This window comes from Somniosus microcephalus, chromosome 13, assembly GCF_052327205.1.
Source record: "Somniosus microcephalus isolate GS21.2 chromosome 13, FLI_Smic_1.0, whole genome shotgun sequence".
Classification (NCBI taxonomy): Eukaryota; Metazoa; Chordata; class Chondrichthyes; order Squaliformes; family Somniosidae; genus Somniosus; species Somniosus microcephalus.
The window spans coordinates 105183850-105203089 of NC_140999.1; the positions used below are offsets into that span (position 1 = coordinate 105183850).

Below are 19240 nucleotides of genomic sequence, written 5' to 3' on the forward strand. Positions count from 1 at the left end.
CCAGGTTGCTTTAGGTCTAGCCCCAGGTTTGTGTAGATCTAGCCCCAGTTTTGTGCAGGTTTAGCCCCAGGCATGTGTAGGTCGAGTCGCAGGCATGTGTAGGTGTAGTCCCAGGTTTGTGTAGGTGTAGTCCCAAGCTGGTATAGGTGTAGTCCCAGGCTTGTGTAGGTCTAGTCCCAGGCTTGTGTAGGTCTAGTCCCAGGTTTGTGTAGGTCTAGTCCCAGGCTCGTGTAGGTCTAGTCCCAGGTTTGTGTTGGTCTAATCCCAGGTTTGTGTAGGTCTGGTCCCAGGCTTGTGCAGGTCTAGCCCCAGGTTTGTGTAGGTATACTCCCAGGCTTGTGTTGCTCTAGCCCCAGTTTTGTGTAGGTCTTGTCCCAGGCTTGTGTAGGACTAGTCCCAGGTTTGTCTAGGTCTAGTGTCAGACTTGTTTAGGTCCTTTCCCATGTTTGTGTATGTCTAGTCCCCAGGTTTGTGTATGTCTTGTCCCCAGGTTTGTCTCGGTCTAGTCCCCAGGTTTGTCTAGGTCTAGTCCCCAGGTTTGTCCAGGTCTAGTCCCCAGGTTTGTCTAGGTCTAGTCCCAGGCTTGTGTAGGGCTCGTCCCAGGTTTGTGTAGTTCTAGTCCCAGGCTTGTGTAACTCTAGTCCCAGGCTTGAGTAACTCTAGTCCCAGGCTTGTGTAGGTCTAGTCCTAGGCTTGTGTAGGTCTAGTCCAATTTTTGTGTCGGTCCAGTCCCAGGTCTCTGCAGGCCTAGTGCTAGGCTTGTGTAGTTCTCGTCCCAGGCTTGTGTAGGTTTTGTCCCTTGCTTGTGTAGCTCTCGTCCTATGTTGGTGTAGCTCTCGTCCCAGGCTTGTGTTGGTCTAGCCCCAGGCTTGTGTAGGTCTGGTCCCAGGCTTGTGTAGGTCTAATTCCAGGTTTGTGTAGGGCAAGTCCCAGGCTTGTGTAGGTGTAGTCCCAAGCTTGTGTAGGTGTAGTCCCAGGCTTGTGTAGGTGTAGTCCCAGGCTTGTGTAGGTGTAGTCCCAGGCTTGTGTAGGTCTAGTCCCAGGCTTGTGTAGGTGTAGTCCCAGGCTGGTGCAGGTCTAGCCCCAGGCTGGTGCAGGTCTAGTCGCAGGCTTGTGTAGATCTAGCCCCAGGCTTGTGTTGGTCTAGCCCCAGGCTTGTGTAGGTCTGGTCCCAGAATTGTGTAGGTCTATTCCCGGGCTTGTGTAGGTCTAGTTCCAGGCTTGTTTAGGGCTAGTCCCAGGCTTCTGTAGGTCTAGTCCCAGGCTTGTGTAGGTCTAGTCCCAGGCTTGTGTAGGCCTAGTCCCAGTCTTGTGTAGGTCTAGCCCCAGGCTTGTGTAGGTCTAGTCCCAGGCTTGTGTAGGTCTAGTCCCAGGCTTGTGTAGGTCTAGTCCCAGGCTTGTGTAGGTCTAGTCCCAGTCTTGTGTAGGTCTAGTCCCAGGCTTGTGTAGGTCTAGTCCCAGGCTTGTGTATGTCTAGTCCCAGGCTTGTGTAGGTCTAGTCCCAGGCTTGTGTAGGTCTAGTCCCAGGCTTGTGTAGGTCTAGTCCCAGGCTTGTGTAGGTCTAGTCCCAGGCTTGTGTAGGTCTAGTCCCAGGCTTGTGTAGGTCTAGTCCCAGGCTTGTGTAGGCCTAGTCGCAGGCTTGTGTAGGGCTAATCCCAGGCTTGTGCAGGTCTAGCCCCAGGCTGGTGCAGGTCTAGTCGCAGGCTTGTGTTGGTCTAGCCCCAGGCTTGTGTAGGTCTGGTCCCAGAATTGTGTAGGTCTATTCCCGGGCTTGTGTAGGTCTAGTTCCAGGCTTGTTTAGGGCTAGTCCCAGGCTTCTGTAGGTCTGGTCCCAGAATTGTGTCGCTCTCGTCCCAGGCTTGTGTAGGTCCAATCCCAGGCTTGTGTAGGTCTAGTACCAGGCTTGTGTAGGTCTTGTCTCAGGCTTGTGTAGGTGTGGTCCCAGAATTGTGTAGGTCTAGTCCCAGGTTTTTGTAGTTCTAGTCCCAGGTTTGTGTAGTTCTAGCCCCAGGTTTTTGCAGGTCTAGCCCCAGGCTTGTGTTGGTGTAGTCCTTGGCTTGTGCAGATCTAGCCCCAGGTTTGTTAAGGTCCAATCCCTGGCTTGAGTAGGTCTAGCCCCAGGCTTGTGTCGTTCAAGTCCCAGGCTTGTTTAGCTCTTATCCCAGGCTTGTGTAGGTCTAGTCCCAGGCTTGTGTAGGTCTAGTCCCAGGCTTGTGTATGTCAAATCCTAGGCTTGTGTAGGTCTAGCCCCAGGTTTGTGCAGGTGTAGCCATAGGCTTGTGCAGGTCTAGCCCCAGGTTTGTGTCGGTATACTCCCAGGTTTGTGTTGCTCTAACCCCAGTTTTGTGTAGCTCTAGTCCCAGGTTTTTGTAGGTCTAGTTCCAGGCTTCTTTAGGGCTAGTCCCAGGTTTGTGTAGGTGGAGTCCCAAGCTGGTGTAGGTCTAGTCCCAGGCTTGTGTAGGTCTAGTCCCAGGCTTGTGTAGGTCTAGTCCCAGGTTTGTGTCGGTCTAATCCCAGGTTTGTGTAGGTACACTCCCAGGCTCGTGTTGCTCTAGCCCCAGTTTTGTGTAGGTCTTGTCCCAGGCTTGTGTAGGACTAGTCCCAGGTTTGTCTAGGTCTGGTGTCAGACTTGTTTAGGTCCTTTCCCATGTTTGTGTATGTCTAGTCTCCACGTTTGTGTATGTCTTGTCCCCAGGTTTGTCCAGGTCTAGTCCCCAGGTTTGTCTAGGTCTAGTCCCAGGCTTGTGTAGGGCTCGTCCCAGGTTTGTGTAGTTCTAGTCCCAGGCTTGTTCAGGTCTAGTCCCAGGTTTGTTTAGGTCTAGTCCCAGGCTTGTGTAGGTCTAGTCCCAGGCTTGTGTAACTCTAGTCCCAGGCTTGTGTAACTCTAGTCCCAGGCTTGAGTAACTCTAGTCCCAGGCTTGTGTAGGTCTAGTCCTAGGCTTGTGTCGGTCTAGTCCAATTTTTGTGTCGGTCCAGTCCCAGGTTTCTGCAGGCCTAGTGCCAGGTTTGTGTAGTTCTCGTCCCAGGCTTGTGTAGGTCTTGTCCCTTGCTTGTGTAGCTCTAGTCCTAGGTTTGTGTAGCTCTCGTCCCAGGCTTGTGTTGGTCTAGCCCCAGGCTTCTGTAGGTCTAGTCCCAGGCTTGTGTAGGTCTAATTCCAGGCTTGTTTAGGGCAAGTCGCAGGCTTGTGTAGGTCTGGTCCCAGGCTTGTGTAGGTCTGGTCCCAGGCTTGTGTAGGTCTGGTCCCAGGCTTGTGTAGGTCTAGTCCCAGGCTTGTGTAGCTCTAGTCCCAGGCTTGTGTAGATCCAATCCCAGGCTTGTGTAGGTGTGGTCCCAGAATTGTGTAGGTCAAGTCCCGGGCTTGTGTAGGTCTAGTCCCAGGCTTCTGTAGGTCTAGTCCCAGGTTTGTGTAGGTCTAGTTCCAGGCTTGTTTAAGGCTAGTCCCAGGCTTGTGTAGTTCTCGTCCCAAGTTTGTGTTGCTCTAGCCCTAGTTTTGTGTAGGTCTTGTCCCAAGTTTGTGTAGGTCTAGTCCCCGGCTTGTGCAGGACTATTCCCAGGATTGTCTAGGTCTAGTCTCGGACATATTTAGGTCCTGTCCCAGGTTTGTGTATGTCTAGTCCCAGGTTTGTCTAGGTCTAGTCCCAGGTTTGTGTAGGTCTAATCCCAGGTTTGTGTAGGTCTAATCCCAGGTTTGTGTAGGTCTGGTCCCAGGCATTTTTAAGTCTGGTCCCAGGCTTGTGTAGATCTGGTCCCAGGCTTGTGTAGGTCTAGTCCCAGGCTTGTGTAGGTCTAGTCCCAGGCTTGTGTAGGTCTGGTCCCAGGCTTGTGTAGGTCTGGTCCCAGGCTTGTGTAGATCTAGTCCCAGGTTTGTCTAGCTCTATTCTCAAACTTGTTTAGGTCCAGTCCCATGTTTGTGTATGTCTAGTCCGAGGTTTGTCTAGGTCTAGTCCCAGGTTTGTCTAGGACTAGTCCCAGGTTTGTGTCGGTCTAATCCCAGGTTTGTGTAGTTCAAGTCCCAGGCTTGTGTAGTTCAAGTCCCAGGCTTGTGTAGGTCTAGTCCCAGGCTTGTGTAGTTCAGGTCCCAGGCTTGTGTAGCTCTCGTCCCAGGCTTGTGTAGGTCTAGTCCCAGGCTTGTGTAGGTCTAGTACCAGGCTTGCGTAGGTCTAATCTCAGGCTTGTGTAGGTGTGGTCCCAGAATTGTGTAGGTCTAGTCCCAGGTTTTTGTAGTTCTAGTCCCATGTTTGTGTAGGTCTAGTCCCAGGCTTGTGCAGGTCTAGCCCCGAGCTTCTGCCGGTCTAGTCCTGGATTTGTGCAGGTCTAGTCCCAGGTATCTGTCGGTCTAGTCCCAGGTTTGTGTAGGTCTAGTCCCAGATTTGCGTAGGTCTAGTCCCAGGCATGTGTAGTTCTAGTCCCAGGTTTGTGTAGTTCTAGCCCCAGGTTTTTGCAGGTCTAGCCCCAGGCTTGTGTTGGTGTAGTCCTTGGCTTGTGCAGATCTAGCCCCAGGTTTGTTAAGGTCCAATCCCTGGCTTGAGTAGGTCTAGCCCCAGGCTTGTGTAGTTCAAGTCCCAGGCTTGTTTAGCTCTTATCCCAGGCTTGTGTAGGTCTAGTCCCAGGCTTGTGTAGGTCAAATCCTAGGCTTGTGTAGGTCTAGTCCCAGGTTTGTGCAGGTGTAGCCACAGGCTTGTGCAGGTCTAGCCCCAGGTTTGTGTAGGTATACTCCCAGGTTTGTGTTGCTCTAACCCCAGTTTTGTGTAGCTCTAGTCCCAGGTTTTTGTAGGTCTAGTTCCAGGCTTCTTTAGGGCTAGTCCCAGGTTTGTGTCGGTCTAATCCCAGGTTTGTGTAGGTCTAGTCCCAGGCTTCTGCAGGTCTAGCCCCAGGTTTGTGTAGGTATACACCCAGGCTCGTGTTGCTCTAGCCCCAGTTTTGTGTAGGTCTTGTCCCAGGCTTGTGTAGGACTAGTCCCAGGTTTGTCTAGGTCTGGTGTCAGACTTGTTTAGGTCCTTTCCCATGTTTGTGTATGTCTAGTCCCCACGTTTGTGTATGTCTTGTCCCCAGGTTTGTCCAGGTCTAGTCCCCAGGTTTGTCTAGGTCTAGTCCCAGGCTTGTGTAGGGCTCGTCCCAGGTTTGTGTAGTTCTAGTCCCAGGCTTGTTCAGGTCTAGTCCCAGGTTTGTTTAGGTCTAGTCCCAGGCTTGTGTAGGTCTAGTCCCAGGCTTGTGTAGGTCTAGTTCCAGGCTTGTTTAAGGCTAGTCCCAGGCTTGTGTAGTTCTCGTCCCAGGTTTGTGTTGCTCTAGCCCTAGTTTTGTGTAGGTCTTGTCCCAAGTTTGTGTAGGTCGAGTCCCAGGCTTGTGTAGCTCTAGTCCCAAGTTTGTGTAGGTCTAGTCCCCGGCTTGTGCAGGACTATTCCCAGGATTGTCTAGGTCTAGTCTCGGACATATTTAGGTCCTGTCCCAGGTTTGTGTATGTCTAGTCCCAGGTTTGTCTAGGTCTAGTCCCAGGTTTGTGTAGGTCTAATCCCAGGTTTGTGTAGGTCTAATCCCAGGTTTGTGTAGGTCTGGTCCCAGGCATTTTTAAGTCTGGTCCCAGGCTTGTGTAGGTCTGGTCCCAGGCTTGTGTAGGTCTAGTCCCAGGCTTGTGTAGGTCTAGTCCCAGGCTTGTGTAGGTCTAGTCCCAGGCTTGTGTAGGTCTGGTCCCAGGCTTGTGTAGGTCTGGTCCCAGGCTTGTGTAGGTCTAGTCCCAGGTTTGTCTAGCTCTATTCTCAAACTTGTTTAGGTCCAGTCCCATGTTTGTGTATGTCTAGTCCCAGGTTTGTCTAGGTCTAGCCCCAGGTTTGTCTAGGACTAGTCCCAGGTTTGTGTCGGTCTAATCCCAGGTTTGTGTAGTTCAAGTCCCAGGCTTGTGTAGTTCAAGTCCCAGGCTTGTGTAGGTCTAGTCCCAGGCTTGTGTAGTTCAGGTCCCAGGCTTGTGTAGCTCTCGTCCCAGGCTTGTGTAGGTCTAGTCCCAGGCTTGTGTAGGTCTAGTACCAGGCTTGTGTAGGTCTAGTCTCAGGCTTGTGTAGGTGTGGTCCCAGAATTGTGTAGGTCTAGTCCCAGGTTTTTGTAGTTCTAGTCCCATGTTTGTGTAGGTCTAGTCCCAGGCTTGTGCAGGTCTAGCCCCGAGCTTCTGCCGGTCTAGTCCTGGATTTGTGCAGGTCTAGTCCCAGGTATCTGTCGGTCTAGTCCCAGGTTTGTGTAGGTCTAGTCCCAGATTTGCGTAGGTCTAGTCCCAGGCATGTGTAGTTCTAGTCCCAGGTTTGTGTAGTTCTAGCCCCAGGTTTTTGCAGGTCTAGCCCCAGGCTTGTGTTGGTGTAGTCCTTGGCTTGTGCAGATCTAGCCCCAGGTTTGTTAAGGTCCAATCCCTGGCTTGAGTAGGTCTAGCCCCAGGCTTGTGTAGTTCAAGTCCCAGGCTTGTTTAGCTCTTATCCCAGGCTTGTGTAGGTCTAGTCCCAGGCTTGTGTAGGTCAAATCCTAGGCTTGTGTAGGTCTAGCCCCAGGTTTGTGCAGGTGTAGCCACAGGCTTGTGCAGGTCTAGCCCCAGGTTTGTGTAGGTATACTCCCAGGTTTGTGTTGCTCTAACCCCAGTTTTGTGTAGCTCTAGTCCCAGGTTTTTGTAGGTCTAGTTCCAGGCTTCTTTAGGGCTAGTCCCAGGTTTGTGTAGGTGTAGTCCCAAGCTGGTGTAGGTCTAGTCCCAGGCTTGTGTAGGTCTAGTCCCAGGCTTGTGTAGGTCTAGTCCCAGGTTTGTGTCGGTCTAATCCCAGGCTTGTGTAGGTCTAGTCCCAGGCTTGTGCAGGTCTAGCCCCAGGTTTCTGTAGGTATACTCCCAGGCTTGTGTTGCTCTAGCCCCAGCTTTGTGTAGGTCTTGTCCCAGGCTTGTGTAGGACTAATCCCAGGTTTGTCTAGGTCTAGTGTCAGACTTGTTTAGGTCCTTTCCCATGTTTGTGTATGTCTAGTCCCCACATTTGTGTATGTCTTGTCCCCAGGTTTGTCCAGGTCTAGTCCCCAGGTTTGTCCAGGTCTAGTCCCCAGGTTTGTCTAGGTCTAGTCCCAGGCTTGTGTAGGGCTCGTCCCAGGTTTGTGTAGTTCTAGTCCCAGGCTTGTTCAGGTCTAGTCCCAGGTTTGTTTAGGTCTAGTCCCAGGCTTGTGTAGGTCTAGTCCCAGGCTTGTGTAGGTCTAGTCCTAGGCTTGTGTAGGTCCAGTCCAATTTTTGTGTTGGTCCAGTCCCAGGTTTCTGCAGGCCTAGTGCCAGGTTTGTGTAGTTCTCGTCCCAGGCTTGTGTAGGTCTTGTCCCTTGCTTGTGTAGCTCTAGTCCTATGTTTGTGTAGTTCTCGTCCCAGGCTTGTGTTGGTCTAGCCCCAGGCTTGTGTAGGTCTGGTCCCAGAATTGTGTAGATCTATTCCTGGGTGTGTGTAGGTCTAGTACCAGGCTTGTGTAGGTCTAGTCCCAGGCTTGTGTAGGTCTAATTCCAGGCTTGTTTAGGGCAAGCCCCAGGCTTGTGTAGGTCTGGTCCCAGGCTTGTGTAGGTCTCGTCCCAGGCTTGTGTAGGTCTAATTCCAGGCTTGTTTAGGGCAAGCCCCAGGCTTGTGTAGGTCTGGTCCCAGGCTTGTGTAGGTCTGGTCCCAGGCTTGTGTAGGTCTGGTCCCAGGCTTGTGTAGGTCTGGTCCCAGGCTTGTGTAGGTCTGGTCCCAGGCTTGTGTAGGTCTAGTCCCAGGCTTGTATAGGTCTAGTCCCAGGCTTGTGTAGGCCTAGTCCCAGGCTTGTGTAGATCTGGTCCCAGGCTTGTGTAGGTCTGGTCCCAGGCTTGTGTAGGTCTGGTCCCAGGCTTGTGTAGGTCTGGTCCCAGGCTTGTGTAGGTCTGGTCCCAGGCTTGTGTAGGTCTGGTCCCAGGCTTGTGTAGGTCTGGTCCCAGGCGTGTGTAGGTCTAGTCCCAGGCTTGTGTAGGCCTAGTCCCAGGCTTGTGTAGGTCTAATCCCAGGCTTGTGTAGGTCTAGTCCTAGGCTTGTGTAGGTCTAGTCCCAGGCTTGTGTAGGTCCAATCCCAGGCTTGTGTAGGTGTGGTCCCAGAATTGTGTAGGTCAAGTCCCGGGCTTGTGTAGGTCTAGTCCCAGGTTTGTGTAGGTCTAGTTCCAGGCTTGTTTAAGGCTAGTCCCAGGCTTGTGTAGCTCTAGTCCCAAGTTTGTGTAGGTCTAGTCCCCGGCTTGTGCAGGACTATTCCCAGGATTGTCTAGGTCTAGTCTCGGACATATTTAGGTCCTGTCCCAGGTTTGTGTATGTCTAGTCCCAGGTTTGTGTCGGTCTAATCCCAGGTTTGTGTAGTTCAAGTCCCAGGCTTGTGTAGTTCAAGTCCCAGGCTTGTGTAGGTCTAGTCCCAGGCTTGTGTAGTTCAGGTCCCAGGCTTGTGTAGCTCTCGTCCCAGGCTTGTGTAGGTCTAGTCCCAGGCTTGTGTAGGTCTAGTACCAGGCTTGTGTAGGTCTAGTCTCAGGCTTGTGTAGGTGTGGTCCCAGAATTGTGTAGGTCTAGTCCCAGGTTTTTGTAGTTCTAGTCCCATGTTTGTGTAGGTCTAGTCCCAGGCTTGTGCAGGTCTAGCCCCGAGCTTCTGCCGGTCTAGTCCTGGATTTGTGCAGGTCTAGTCCCAGGTATCTGTCAGTCTAGTCCCAGGTTTGTGTAGGTCTAGTCCCAGATTTGCGTAGGTCTAGTCCCAGGCATGTGTAGTTCTAGTCCCAGGTTTGTGTAGTTCTAGCCCCAGGTTTTTGCAGGTCTAGCCCCAGGCTTGTGTTGGTGTAGTCCTTGGCTTGTGCAGATCTAGCCCCAGGTTTGTTAAGGTCCAATCCCTGGCTTGAGTAGGTCTAGCCCCAGGCTTGTGTAGTTCAAGTCCCAGGCTTGTTTAGCTCTTATCCCAGGCTTGTGTAGGTCTAGTCCCAGGCTTGTGTAGGTCAAATCCTAGGCTTGTGTAGGTCTAGCCCCAGGTTTGTGCAGGTGTAGCCACAGGCTTGTGCAGGTCTAGCCCCAGGTTTGTGTAGGTATACTCCCAGGTTTGTGTTGCTCTAACCCCAGTTTTGTGTAGCTCTAGTCCCAGGTTTTTGTAGGTCTAGTTCCAGGCTTCTTTAGGGCTAGTCCCAGGTTTGTGTAGGTGTAGTCCCAAGCTGGTGTAGGTCTAGTCCCAGGCTTGTGTAGGTCTAGTCCCAGGCTTGTGTAGGTCTAGTCCCAGGTTTGTGTCGGTCTAATCCCAGGCTTGTGTAGGTCTAGTCCCAGGCTTGTGCAGGTCTAGCCCCAGGTTTCTGTAGGTATACTCCCAGGCTTGTGTTGCTCTAGCCCCAGCTTTGTGTAGGTCTTGTCCCAGGCTTGTGTAGGACTAATCCCAGGTTTGTCTAGGTCTAGTGTCAGACTTGTTTAGGTCCTTTCCCATGTTTGTGTATGTCTAGTCCCCACATTTGTGTATGTCTTGTCCCCAGGTTTGTCCAGGTCTAGTCCCCAGGTTTGTCCAGGTCTAGTCCCCAGGTTTGTCTAGGTCTAGTCCCAGGCTTGTGTAGGGCTCGTCCCAGGTTTGTGTAGTTCTAGTCCCAGGCTTGTTCAGGTCTAGTCCCAGGTTTGTTTAGGTCTAGTCCCAGGCTTGTGTAGGTCTAGTCCCAGGCTTGTGTAGGTCTAGTCCTAGGCTTGTGTAGGTCCAGTCCAATTTTTGTGTTGGTCCAGTCCCAGGTTTCTGCAGGCCTAGTGCCAGGTTTGTGTAGTTCTCGTCCCAGGCTTGTGTAGGTCTTGTCCCTTGCTTGTGTAGCTCTAGTCCTATGTTTGTGTAGTTCTCGTCCCAGGCTTGTGTTGGTCTAGCCCCAGGCTTGTGTAGGTCTGGTCCCAGAATTGTGTAGATCTATTCCTGGGTGTGTGTAGGTCTAGTACCAGGCTTGTGTAGGTCTAGTCCCAGGCTTGTGTAGGTCTAATTCCAGGCTTGTTTAGGGCAAGCCCCAGGCTTGTGTAGGTCTGGTCCCAGGCTTGTGTAGGTCTCGTCCCAGGCTTGTGTAGGTCTAATTCCAGGCTTGTTTCGGGCAAGCCCCAGGCTTGTGTAGGTCTGGTCCCAGGCTTGTGTAGGTCTGGTCCCAGGCTTGTGTAGGTCTGGTCCCAGGCTTGTGTAGGTCTGGTCCCAGGCTTGTGTAGGTCTGGTCCCAGGCTTGTGTAGGTCTAGTCCCAGGCTTGTATAGGTCTAGTCCCAGGCTTGTGTAGGCCTAGTCCCAGGCTTGTGTAGGTCTGGTCCCAGGCTTGTGTAGGTCTGGTCCCAGGCTTGTGTAGGTCTGGTCCCAGGCTTGTGTAGGTCTGGTCCCAGGCTTGTGTAGGTCTGGTCCCAGGCTTGTGTAGGTCTGGTCCCAGGCTTGTGTAGGTCTGGTCCCAGGCGTGTGTAGGTCTAGTCCCAGGCTTGTGTAGGCCTAGTCCCAGGCTTGTGTAGGTCTAATCCCAGGCTTGTGTAGGTCTAGTCCTAGGCTTGTGTAGGTCTAGTCCCAGGCTTGTGTAGGTCCAATCCCAGGCTTGTGTAGGTGTGGTCCCAGAATTGTGTAGGTCAAGTCCCGGGCTTGTGTAGGTCTAGTCCCAGGTTTGTGTAGGTCTAGTTCCAGGCTTGTTTAAGGCTAGTCCCAGGCTTGTGTAGCTCTAGTCCCAAGTTTGTGTAGGTCTAGTCCCCGGCTTGTGCAGGACTATTCCCAGGATTGTCTAGGTCTAGTCTCGGACATATTTAGGTCCTGTCCCAGGTTTGTGTATGTCTAGTCCCAGGTTTGTCTAGGTCTAGTCCCAGGTTTGTGTAGGTCTAATCCCAGGTTTGTGTAGGTCTAATCCCAGGTTTGTGTAGGTCTAATCCCAGGTTTGTGTAGGTCTGGTCCCAGGCATTTTTAAGTCTGGTCCCAGGCTTGTGTAGGTCTAGTCCCAGGTTTGTCTAGCTCTATTCTCACACTTGTTTAGGTCCAGTCCCATGTTTGTGTATGTCTAGTCCCAGGTTTGTGTATGTCTAGTCCCAGGTTTGTGTATGTCTAGTCCCAGGTTTGTCTAGGACTAGTCCCAGGTTTGTGTCGGTCTAATCCCAGGCTTGTGTAGTTCAGGTCTCAGGCTTGTGTAGTTCAAGTCCCAGGCTTGTGTAGTTCAAGTCCCAGGCTTGTGTAGTTTAGGTCCCAGGCTTGTGTAGTTCAAGTCCCAGGCTTGTGTAGTTCAGGTCCCAGGCTTGTGTAGTTCAAGTCCCAGGCTTGTGTAGTTCAAGTCCCAGGCTTGTGTAGTTCAAGTCCCAGGCTTGTGTAGTTCAAGTCCCAGGCTTGTGTATTTCAGGTCCCAGGCTTGTGTAGTTCAGGTCCCAGGCTTGTGTAGTTCAAGTCCCAGGCTTGTGTAGTTCAGGTCCCAGGCTTGTGTAGTTCAAGTCCCAGGCTTGTGTATTTCAGGTCCCAGGCTTGTGTAGTTCAGGTCCCAGGCTTGTGTAGTTCAGGTCCCAGGCTTGTGTAGTTCAGGTCCCAGGCTTGTGTAGTTCAGGTCCCAGGCTTGTGTAGTTCAGGTCCCAGGCTTGCGTAGTTCAGGTCCCAGGATTGCGTAGGTCAGGTCCCAGGCTTGCGTAGGTCAGGTCCCAGGCTTGCGTTGGTCAGGTCCCAGGCTTGCGTAGGTCAGGTCCCAGGCTTGCGTAGGTCAGGTCCCAGGCTTGCGTAGGTCAGGTCCCAGGCTTGCGTAGGTCAGGTCCCAGGCTTGCGTAGGTCAGGTCCCAGGCTTGCGTAGGTCAGGTCCCAGGCTTGCGTAGGTCAGGTCCCAGGCTTGCGTAGGTCAGGTCCCAGGCTTGCGTAGGTCTGGTCCCAGGCTTGCGTAGTTCTAGTCACACGCTTGCGTAGATCTAGTCCCAGGCTTGTGCATGTCTAGTCCCAGGTTTGTGTAGGTCTTGTCCTAGGGTTGTTTAGACCTATCCTCAGACTTGTGTAGTTCTAGTCCCAGGCTGGTTTAGGTCTAGTCCCAGGCTTGTGTACTTCTAGCCTCAGGCTTGTGTAGGTCTAGTCCCAGACTTGTGTACGTCTAGTCCCTGGCTTGTGTACGTCTAGACCCAGGTTTGTGTAGGTCTACACCCAGGTTTGTGTAGGTCTAGACCCAGGTTTGTGTAGGTCTAGCCCCAGATTTGTGTAGGTCTAGCCCCTGGTTTGTGTAGGTCTAGCCCCAGGCTTGTGTACGTCTACTCCCAGACTTGGGTCGGTCTAGGCCCAGGTTTGTGTAGGTCTCGTCCAAGGTTTGTGTAGTTCTAGTTCCAGGTTTGTGTAGTTCTAGTCCCAGGCTTCTGTAGGTCTAGTCCCAGGTTTGTGTAGGTCTATTCCCAGGTTTGTGTAGGTCTAGTCCCAGGTTTGTGTAGGTCTACGCCCAGGCTTGTGTAGGTCTAGTCCCAGGCTTGTGTAGGTCTAGTCCCAGGCTTGGGTAAGTCTTGTCCCAGGCTTGGGTAAGTCTTGTCACAGGCTTGTGTAGGTCTAGTCCCAGATTTGCGTAGGGCTAGTCCCATGTTTGCGTAGGTCTCATCCCAGGTTTGCGTAGGTCTAGTTCCAGGCTTCTGTAGGTCTAGTCCCAGGCTTGCGCAGGTCTAGTCCCAGGCTTGCGTAGGTCTAGTCCCAGGTTTCTGTAGATCTAGTCCCAGTTTTATTTAGGTCTAGTCACAGGCTTGCGTAGGTCTAGTACCAGGCTTGTTTAGGTCTAGTCCCAGGCTTGTGTAGGTCTAATCCCAGGCTTGTGTAGTTCTAGTCCCAGGCTTGTGCAGGTCTTGTCCCAGGCTTGTGTATGTCTATTCCCAGGTTTGTGTACGTCTAGCCCCAGGTTTGTGTAGGTCTTGTCCTAGGTTTGTGTAGTTATAGCCCCAGGCTTGTGTAGGTCTAGTCCCAGGCTGGTTTAGGTCTAGTCCCAGGCTTGTGTAGGTCTAATCCCATGCCTGTTTAGGTCCAGTCCCAGGTTTGTGTAGGTCAAATCCCAGGTTGGTGTAGATATAGTCCCAGGTTTGTGTATTTCTAGCCCCAGGTTTGTGTAGTTTTAGCACCAGGTTTGTGTAGGTCCAATCCCAGGTTTGTGTCGGTCTAGCCCCAGATTTGTGTAGGTCTAGCCCCAGGTTTGTGTAGTTCTAGCCGGAGTGTTGTGTAGTTCTAGCCCCAGGTTTGTGTAGGTGTAGTCCCAGGCTTGTGTGGGTCTAGTCCATGGTGTGTGTAGGTCTAGTCCCACGTTTGTGTAGTTCTAGTCCCAAGTTTGTGTAGTTCTAGTCCCAGGCTTGTGTAGGTCTAGTCCCAGGTGTGTGTAGGCCTTGTCCCAGGTTTGCATAGGTCTAGTCCCAGGCTTGCGTAGGTCCACTCCCAGGCTTGCGTAGGTCTAGTCCCAGGCTTCCGTAGGTCTTGTCCCAGGCTTGTGTAGGTCTAGCCCCATACTTGTGTAGATCTTGCCCCAGGCTTGTGTAGTTCTAGTCCCAGGCTTGTGTAGGTCTCGTCCCAGGCCTGTGTCGATCTCATCCCAGGTTTCTGTAGGTCTAGTCCGAGGCTTGTGTACTTCTAGCCCCAGGTTTGTGTAGGTCTAGTCCCTGGCTTGTATAGGTCCAGTCCCTGGCTTGTGTAGGACTAGTCCCTGGCTTGTGTAGGTCTAGCCCCGGGTTTGTGTAGGTCTAGCCCCAGGTTTCAGTATGTCTAGCCCCACGTTTGTGTAGGTTTAGTCCCAGGTATGTGTAGTTCTAGCCAATGCTTTGTGTAGGACTAGTCCCAGGCTTGTGTAGGTCTAGTCCCAGGCTTGTGTAGGTCTAGTCCCAGGCTTGTGTCGTCCTAGCCCCAGGCTTGTGTAGGTCTAGCCCTAGCTTTGTGTAGTTCTAGCCCCAGACTTGTGTAGTTCTAGTCCCAGGCTGACATAGGTCTAGTCCCAGGCTTGTGTACTTCTAGCCTCAGGCTTGTTTAGGTCTAGTCTCTGGCTTGTGTAGGTCTAATCCCAGGCTTGTGTAGGTCTAGTCCCAGATTTTTGTAGGTCTAGCCCCAGATTTGTGTAGGTCTAGCGCCAGGTTGGTGTCGATATAGTCCCAGGTTTGTGTATTTCTAGCTCCAGCTTTGTGTAGTTATAGACCCAGGTTTGTGTAGGTCTAGTCCGAGGCTTGTGTAGGTCTAGCCCCAGGTTTCTGTAGTTCTAGTCCCAGGTTTGTGTAGGTCTAGTCCCAGGCTTGTGTAGTTCTATCCCCAGGTTTGTGTAGTTCTAGCCCCAGGTTTGTGTATGCCTAGTCCCAGGCTTGTGGAGGTCTAGTCCCAGGCTTGTGCTGGTCTAGTCCCAGGTTTGTGTAGGTCTTGTCCTAGGTTTGTGTAGTTCTAGCCCCAGACTTGTGTAGGTCTAGTCCCAGGCATGTGTAGATCTATTCCCAGGCTTGTGTTGGTCTAGTCCCAGGCATGTGTAGATCTATTCCCAGGCTTGTGTTGGCCTAATCCCAGGCATGTGTAGATCTATTCCCAGGCTTGTGTTGGTCTAGTCCCAGGCATGTGTAGATCTATTCCCAGGCTTGTGTTGGCCTAATCCCAGGCATGTGTAGATCTATTCCCAGGCTTGTGTTGGTCTAGTCCCAGGCATGTGTAGATCTATTCCCAGGCTTGTGTTGGCCTAATCCCAGGCATGTGTAGATCTATTCCCAGGCTTGTGTTGGTCTAGTCCCAGGCATGTGTAGATCTATTCCCAGGCTTGTGTTGGCCTAATCCCAGGCATGTGTAGATCTATTCCCAGGCTTGTGTTGGTCTAGTCCCAGGCATGTGTAGATCTATTCCCAGGCTTGTGTTGGTCTAGTCCCAGGCATGTGTAGATCTATTCCCAGGTTTGTGTAGGTGTTGCCCTAGGTTTGTGTAGTTCTAGCCCCAGACTTGTGTAGGTCTAATCCCAGGCTGTGTAGGTCTAATCCTAGGCTTGTGTAGGTGTAATCCCAGGCTTGTGTAGGTCTAGCCCCACGCTTGTGTAGGTCTAGTCCCAGGTTTGTATTGGTCTAGACCCAGGTTTGTTGTGGTCTAGCCCCTGATTTGTATAGGTCTAGCCCCAGGTTGGTGTAGATATAGCCCCAGGTTTGTGTATGTCTAGCCCCAGGTTTATGATTTTCTAGCCCCAGACTTGTGTAGGTCTAGTCCCAGGCTGGTTTAGGTCTAGTCCCAGGCTTGTGTACTTCTAGCCTCAGGCTTGTGTTGGTCTAGTCCCAGGCTTGTGCAGGTCTAGTCCCAGGCTTGTGTCGGTCTAGTCCAAGGCTTGTGTAGGTCTAGTCCCAGGCTTGTGCAGGTCTAGTCCCAGGCTTGTGTCGGTCTAGCACCATGCTTTTGTAGGTCTAGCCCCAGGCTTGTGTAGGTCTATCCCCAGGTTTGTGTAGGTGTAGCCCCAGGTTTGTGCAGGTCTAGCCCCAGGTTTGTGTAGGTCTAGCCCCAGGTTTGTGTAGGTCTATCCCCAGGTTTGTGTAGGTCTAGCCCCAGGTTTGTATAGGTCTAGCCCCAGGTTTGTGTAGGTCTAGCCCCAGGTTTGTGTAGGTCTAGCCCCAGGTTTGTGTAGGTCTAGCCCCAGGTTTGTGTAGTTATAGCCCCAGGTTTGTGTAGGTCTAGCCCCAGGTTTGTGTAGATCTAGCCCCAGGTTTGTGTAGGTCTAGCCCCAGGTTTGTGTAGGTTTAGTCACAGGTTTGTGTAGTTCTAGCCAAAGGTTTGTGTAGGACTAGTCCCAGGCTTGTGTAGATCTACTCCCAGGCTTGTGTAGGTCTCGTCACAGGCTTGCTTAGGTCTAGTGACATGCTTGTGTACGTCTCGTCACAGGATTGTTTATGTCTAGCCCCAGGTTTGTGTAGGTCTAGTACGAGGTTTGTGTAGGTCTAGTCCCAGGTTTGTATAGATCTGGTCCCAGGCTTGTGTAGGTCTAGTCACAGGTTTGTGTAGTTCTAGTCCCAGGCTTGTGTAGGTCTAGTCCCAGGTTTGTGTAGGTTTAGTCCCAGGTTTGTGTAGCTCTAGTCCCAGGCTTGTGTCAGTCTAGCCCCAGGTTTGTGTAGGTCTAGTCCCAGGCTTGTATAGGTCTAGTCCGAGTTTTGTATAGGTCTAGCCCCAGGCTTGTATAGGTCTAGCCCCAGGCTTGTGTAGTTCTAGCCCCAGGCTTGTGTAGTTCTAGCCCCAGGTTTGTGTAGTTCTAGCCCCAGGCTTGTGTAGGTCTAGTCCCAGGATTGTGTAGGTCTAGTCCGAGTTTTGTATAGGTCTAGTCCCAGGTTTGTGTAGGTCTAGTCCCAGTCTTGTGCAGGTCTAGTCCCAGTCTTGTGCAGGTCTAGTCCCAGTCTTGTGCAGGTCTAGTCCCAGGCTTGTGTCAGTCTAGCCCCAGGCTTGTGTAGGTCTAGTCCCAGGCTTGTATAGGTCTAGTCCGAGTTTGGTATAGGTCTAGCCCCAGGCTTGTGTAGGTCTAGCCCCAGGCTTGTGTAGTTCTAGCCCCAGGCTTGTGTAGTTCTAGCCCCAGGTTTGTGTAGTTCTAGCCCCAGGCTTGTGTAGGTCTAGTCCGAGTTTGGTATAGGTCTAGCCCCAGGCTTGTGTAGTTCTAGCCCCAGGCTTGTGTAGTTCTAGCCCCAGGTTTGTGTAGTTCTAGCCCCAGGCTTGTGTAGTTCTAGCCCCAGGTTTGTGTAGGTCTAGTCCCAGGATTGTGTAGGTCTAGTCCGAGTTTTGTATAGGTCTAGTCCCAGGTTTGTGTAGGTCTAGTCCTAGGCTTGTGTAGGTCTAGTCCCAGTCTTGTGCAGGTCTAGTCCCAGTCTTGTGCAGGTCTAGTCCCAGTCTTGTGCAGGTCTAGTCCCAGGCTTGTGTCAGTCTAGCCCCAGGCTTGTGTAGGTCTAGTCCCAGGCTTGTATAGGTCTAGTCCGAGTTTTGTCTAGGTCTAGTCCCAGGCTTATGTAGGTCTAGTCCCAGGTTTGTGTAGGTCTAGTCCCAGGCTTGTGTATTCCTTTATCATTTTAAGCACCTCGATTAGATCACCTATCAACCTACTAAACTCAAGGCAATACTTGACACATTTATGCAACCCGTCCTCATAATTTAAGCCTTTGAGCCCTGGTATTATTCTGGTGAATCTGTACTGCACCCTCTCCAAGCCCAATGTATCCTCCCTGAGGTTTGGTGCCCAAAACTGAAAGTGATACATGAGATGGGGTCTGACCAAGGCTCTGTACAACTGAAGCATCACTTCCTAACTGTTGTATTCCAACTCCCTTGAGATAAGGACCTACAGTTCTTTGAACTTTTTTTGGATTAATTTTTATACCTGTGCAATTAAGTTGGAAAAGTCCAGCAAGAACATGTTTATCCGTGCAGTAGCTTCGTCCTTCTACTGACCCATCAAGTTTAACTTTGACCTTCTCCGCTACTCAGGAAGAGGTGGAAGAAACAGAATCTGAAGAAGAGACCGACTCTGGGTCGGACTCCGAGGAGGAGGAAGCATCGGCAGAAGAAAAAGCAGGCAATGAACCAAGCTTCACTCAGAAGCTGGCTTTATTGATGATGGGGCTTAAAGAGATGATTGGAGATCTAATTATGGTGGCAGGGAAAGTTGTTGTGACTATTCTGCTATGTTTCGCAGGTCTGTATCATTCAGTTATTGAATACACATGTGCTTCTGAAATATATTTTAAAAGAATGGTGACCAAAAAAGAAAAGAAGACTTGCATTTATATAGCACCTTTCACGACCTCAGGATGTCCCAAAGCGCTTTACAGCAAATGAAATATTTTTGAAGTGTAGTCACTGTTGTAATGTAGGAAACACAGCAGCAATTTGTGCACAGCAAACTCCCACAAACAGCAATGTGATAAATGACCAGATAATCTGTTTTTTGGTGCTGTTGGTTGAGGGATAAATATTCTTCTTCTTAGGCAGTCCCTTGGAACCGAGGATGACTTGCTTCCACATTAAAAATGAGTTCTCAGATGTCTGATGAGTCCAATGGGGGACCTACAGTCTCTATCACAGTTGGGGCAGGCGGTTGCTGAAGGGGCGGGTGGGTGGGGATCTTGGGTTGACGTGCGCTCCTTGCGCTTGCTCCCAGCGAAGAGACTCGAGGTGTTCGCCGCCTTCCCGGTTGCTTCTCCTCCACTTTGTGCGGTCTTGGGCCAGGGATTCCCAGATGTCGGTGGGATGTTGCACTTTTTCAAGGAGGCTTTGCGGGTGTCCTTGAGGGATAAATATTGGCCAGGACACCAGGGAGAACTCCCCTGCTCCTCTTCGAAATAGTGCCATGGGATATTTTACCTCCCTTTGAGAAGGCTGACGGAGCCTCGGTTTAACGTCTCATCCAAGAGATGGCACCTCGGACAGTGCAGCACTCCCTCAGTACTGCACTGGAGTGTCAGCCTAGATGTTGTGGTCAAGTCTCTGGAGTGGGACTTGAACCCACAACCTTCTGACTGAGGCGAGGGTGTTTCCCACTGAGCCAAAGCTGGCAACACTTGCATCAATGGTTCTGTAGAAAGTAGATTGCCATGGGCCAGTATAATTCACCAGCATATTTCGAGGGGAAAATCCTCCCTGCTGATTCATCTATACAATATCGTACACTTAATGGCGATTGTTAGCCAGGGCCTGCAGAAATGTGTGTGGGCAGTTAGGCAACAATGGCTCTTGCTCACCCTGGTATGCCTACTCTCATTCAGTGCCACATAAAGCATGGCATACTGTTACTGGGGTACTTCTGAAGAGCCATTCAGATTCTGGTTAGTTGAACATTACATACCATAGTGATGCCTTTGGGAGTCTGCTGGCACAGCTTCCTTTGGCAAGAGATGCCTTCACCAGCACTACATCAGGAAAAGAGGTTATTTCACCCCTCCCTGTAGTTGCAGGTATCTGCACAGGGCACCTCTTGGGCAGACTGATTTGCCTGGCATCCTTCGCTATGTAATCCTCTTCTTCCAAACACGTCAGGAATTCCCAATGGTACACCCATTGGTGCCAGCAAAGGAGAAGCAAAACATGAATTTGGAATAACTGGCACAATGGCTCATGTAAGTCTAAGTGCCCACAGGACAAAAAGAAAAGCAAGAACAAAAATGGTCCAGAAATGGCCTACGAGAGAAAGAAGTTTCATTTACAAAGCGTCTTTCGCGATCTCGGGACGTCCCAAAGCGCTTCATAGTCAATGAAATACTTTTGAAGTGTCGTCACTGTTGTACTTCAGGGAAACACGGCAGCCAATTTGTGCACAGCAAGGTCCCACAAACAGCAATGTGATAATTACCA

General features: G+C 51.4%; 1 protein-coding gene across 1 annotated transcript in view; it reads left to right on the plus strand.

Annotated features, from left to right (window-relative positions):
• Positions 1–19240, plus strand: part of LOC147108520 (piezo-type mechanosensitive ion channel component 2-like) — a 318148-nt gene that overhangs the window by 95537 nt on the left and 203371 nt on the right. The window contains 1 exon segment of the mRNA XM_086004280.1: positions 17378–17585. Within this exon segment, the coding sequence (XP_085860406.1) occupies positions 17378–17585 (208 nt within the window).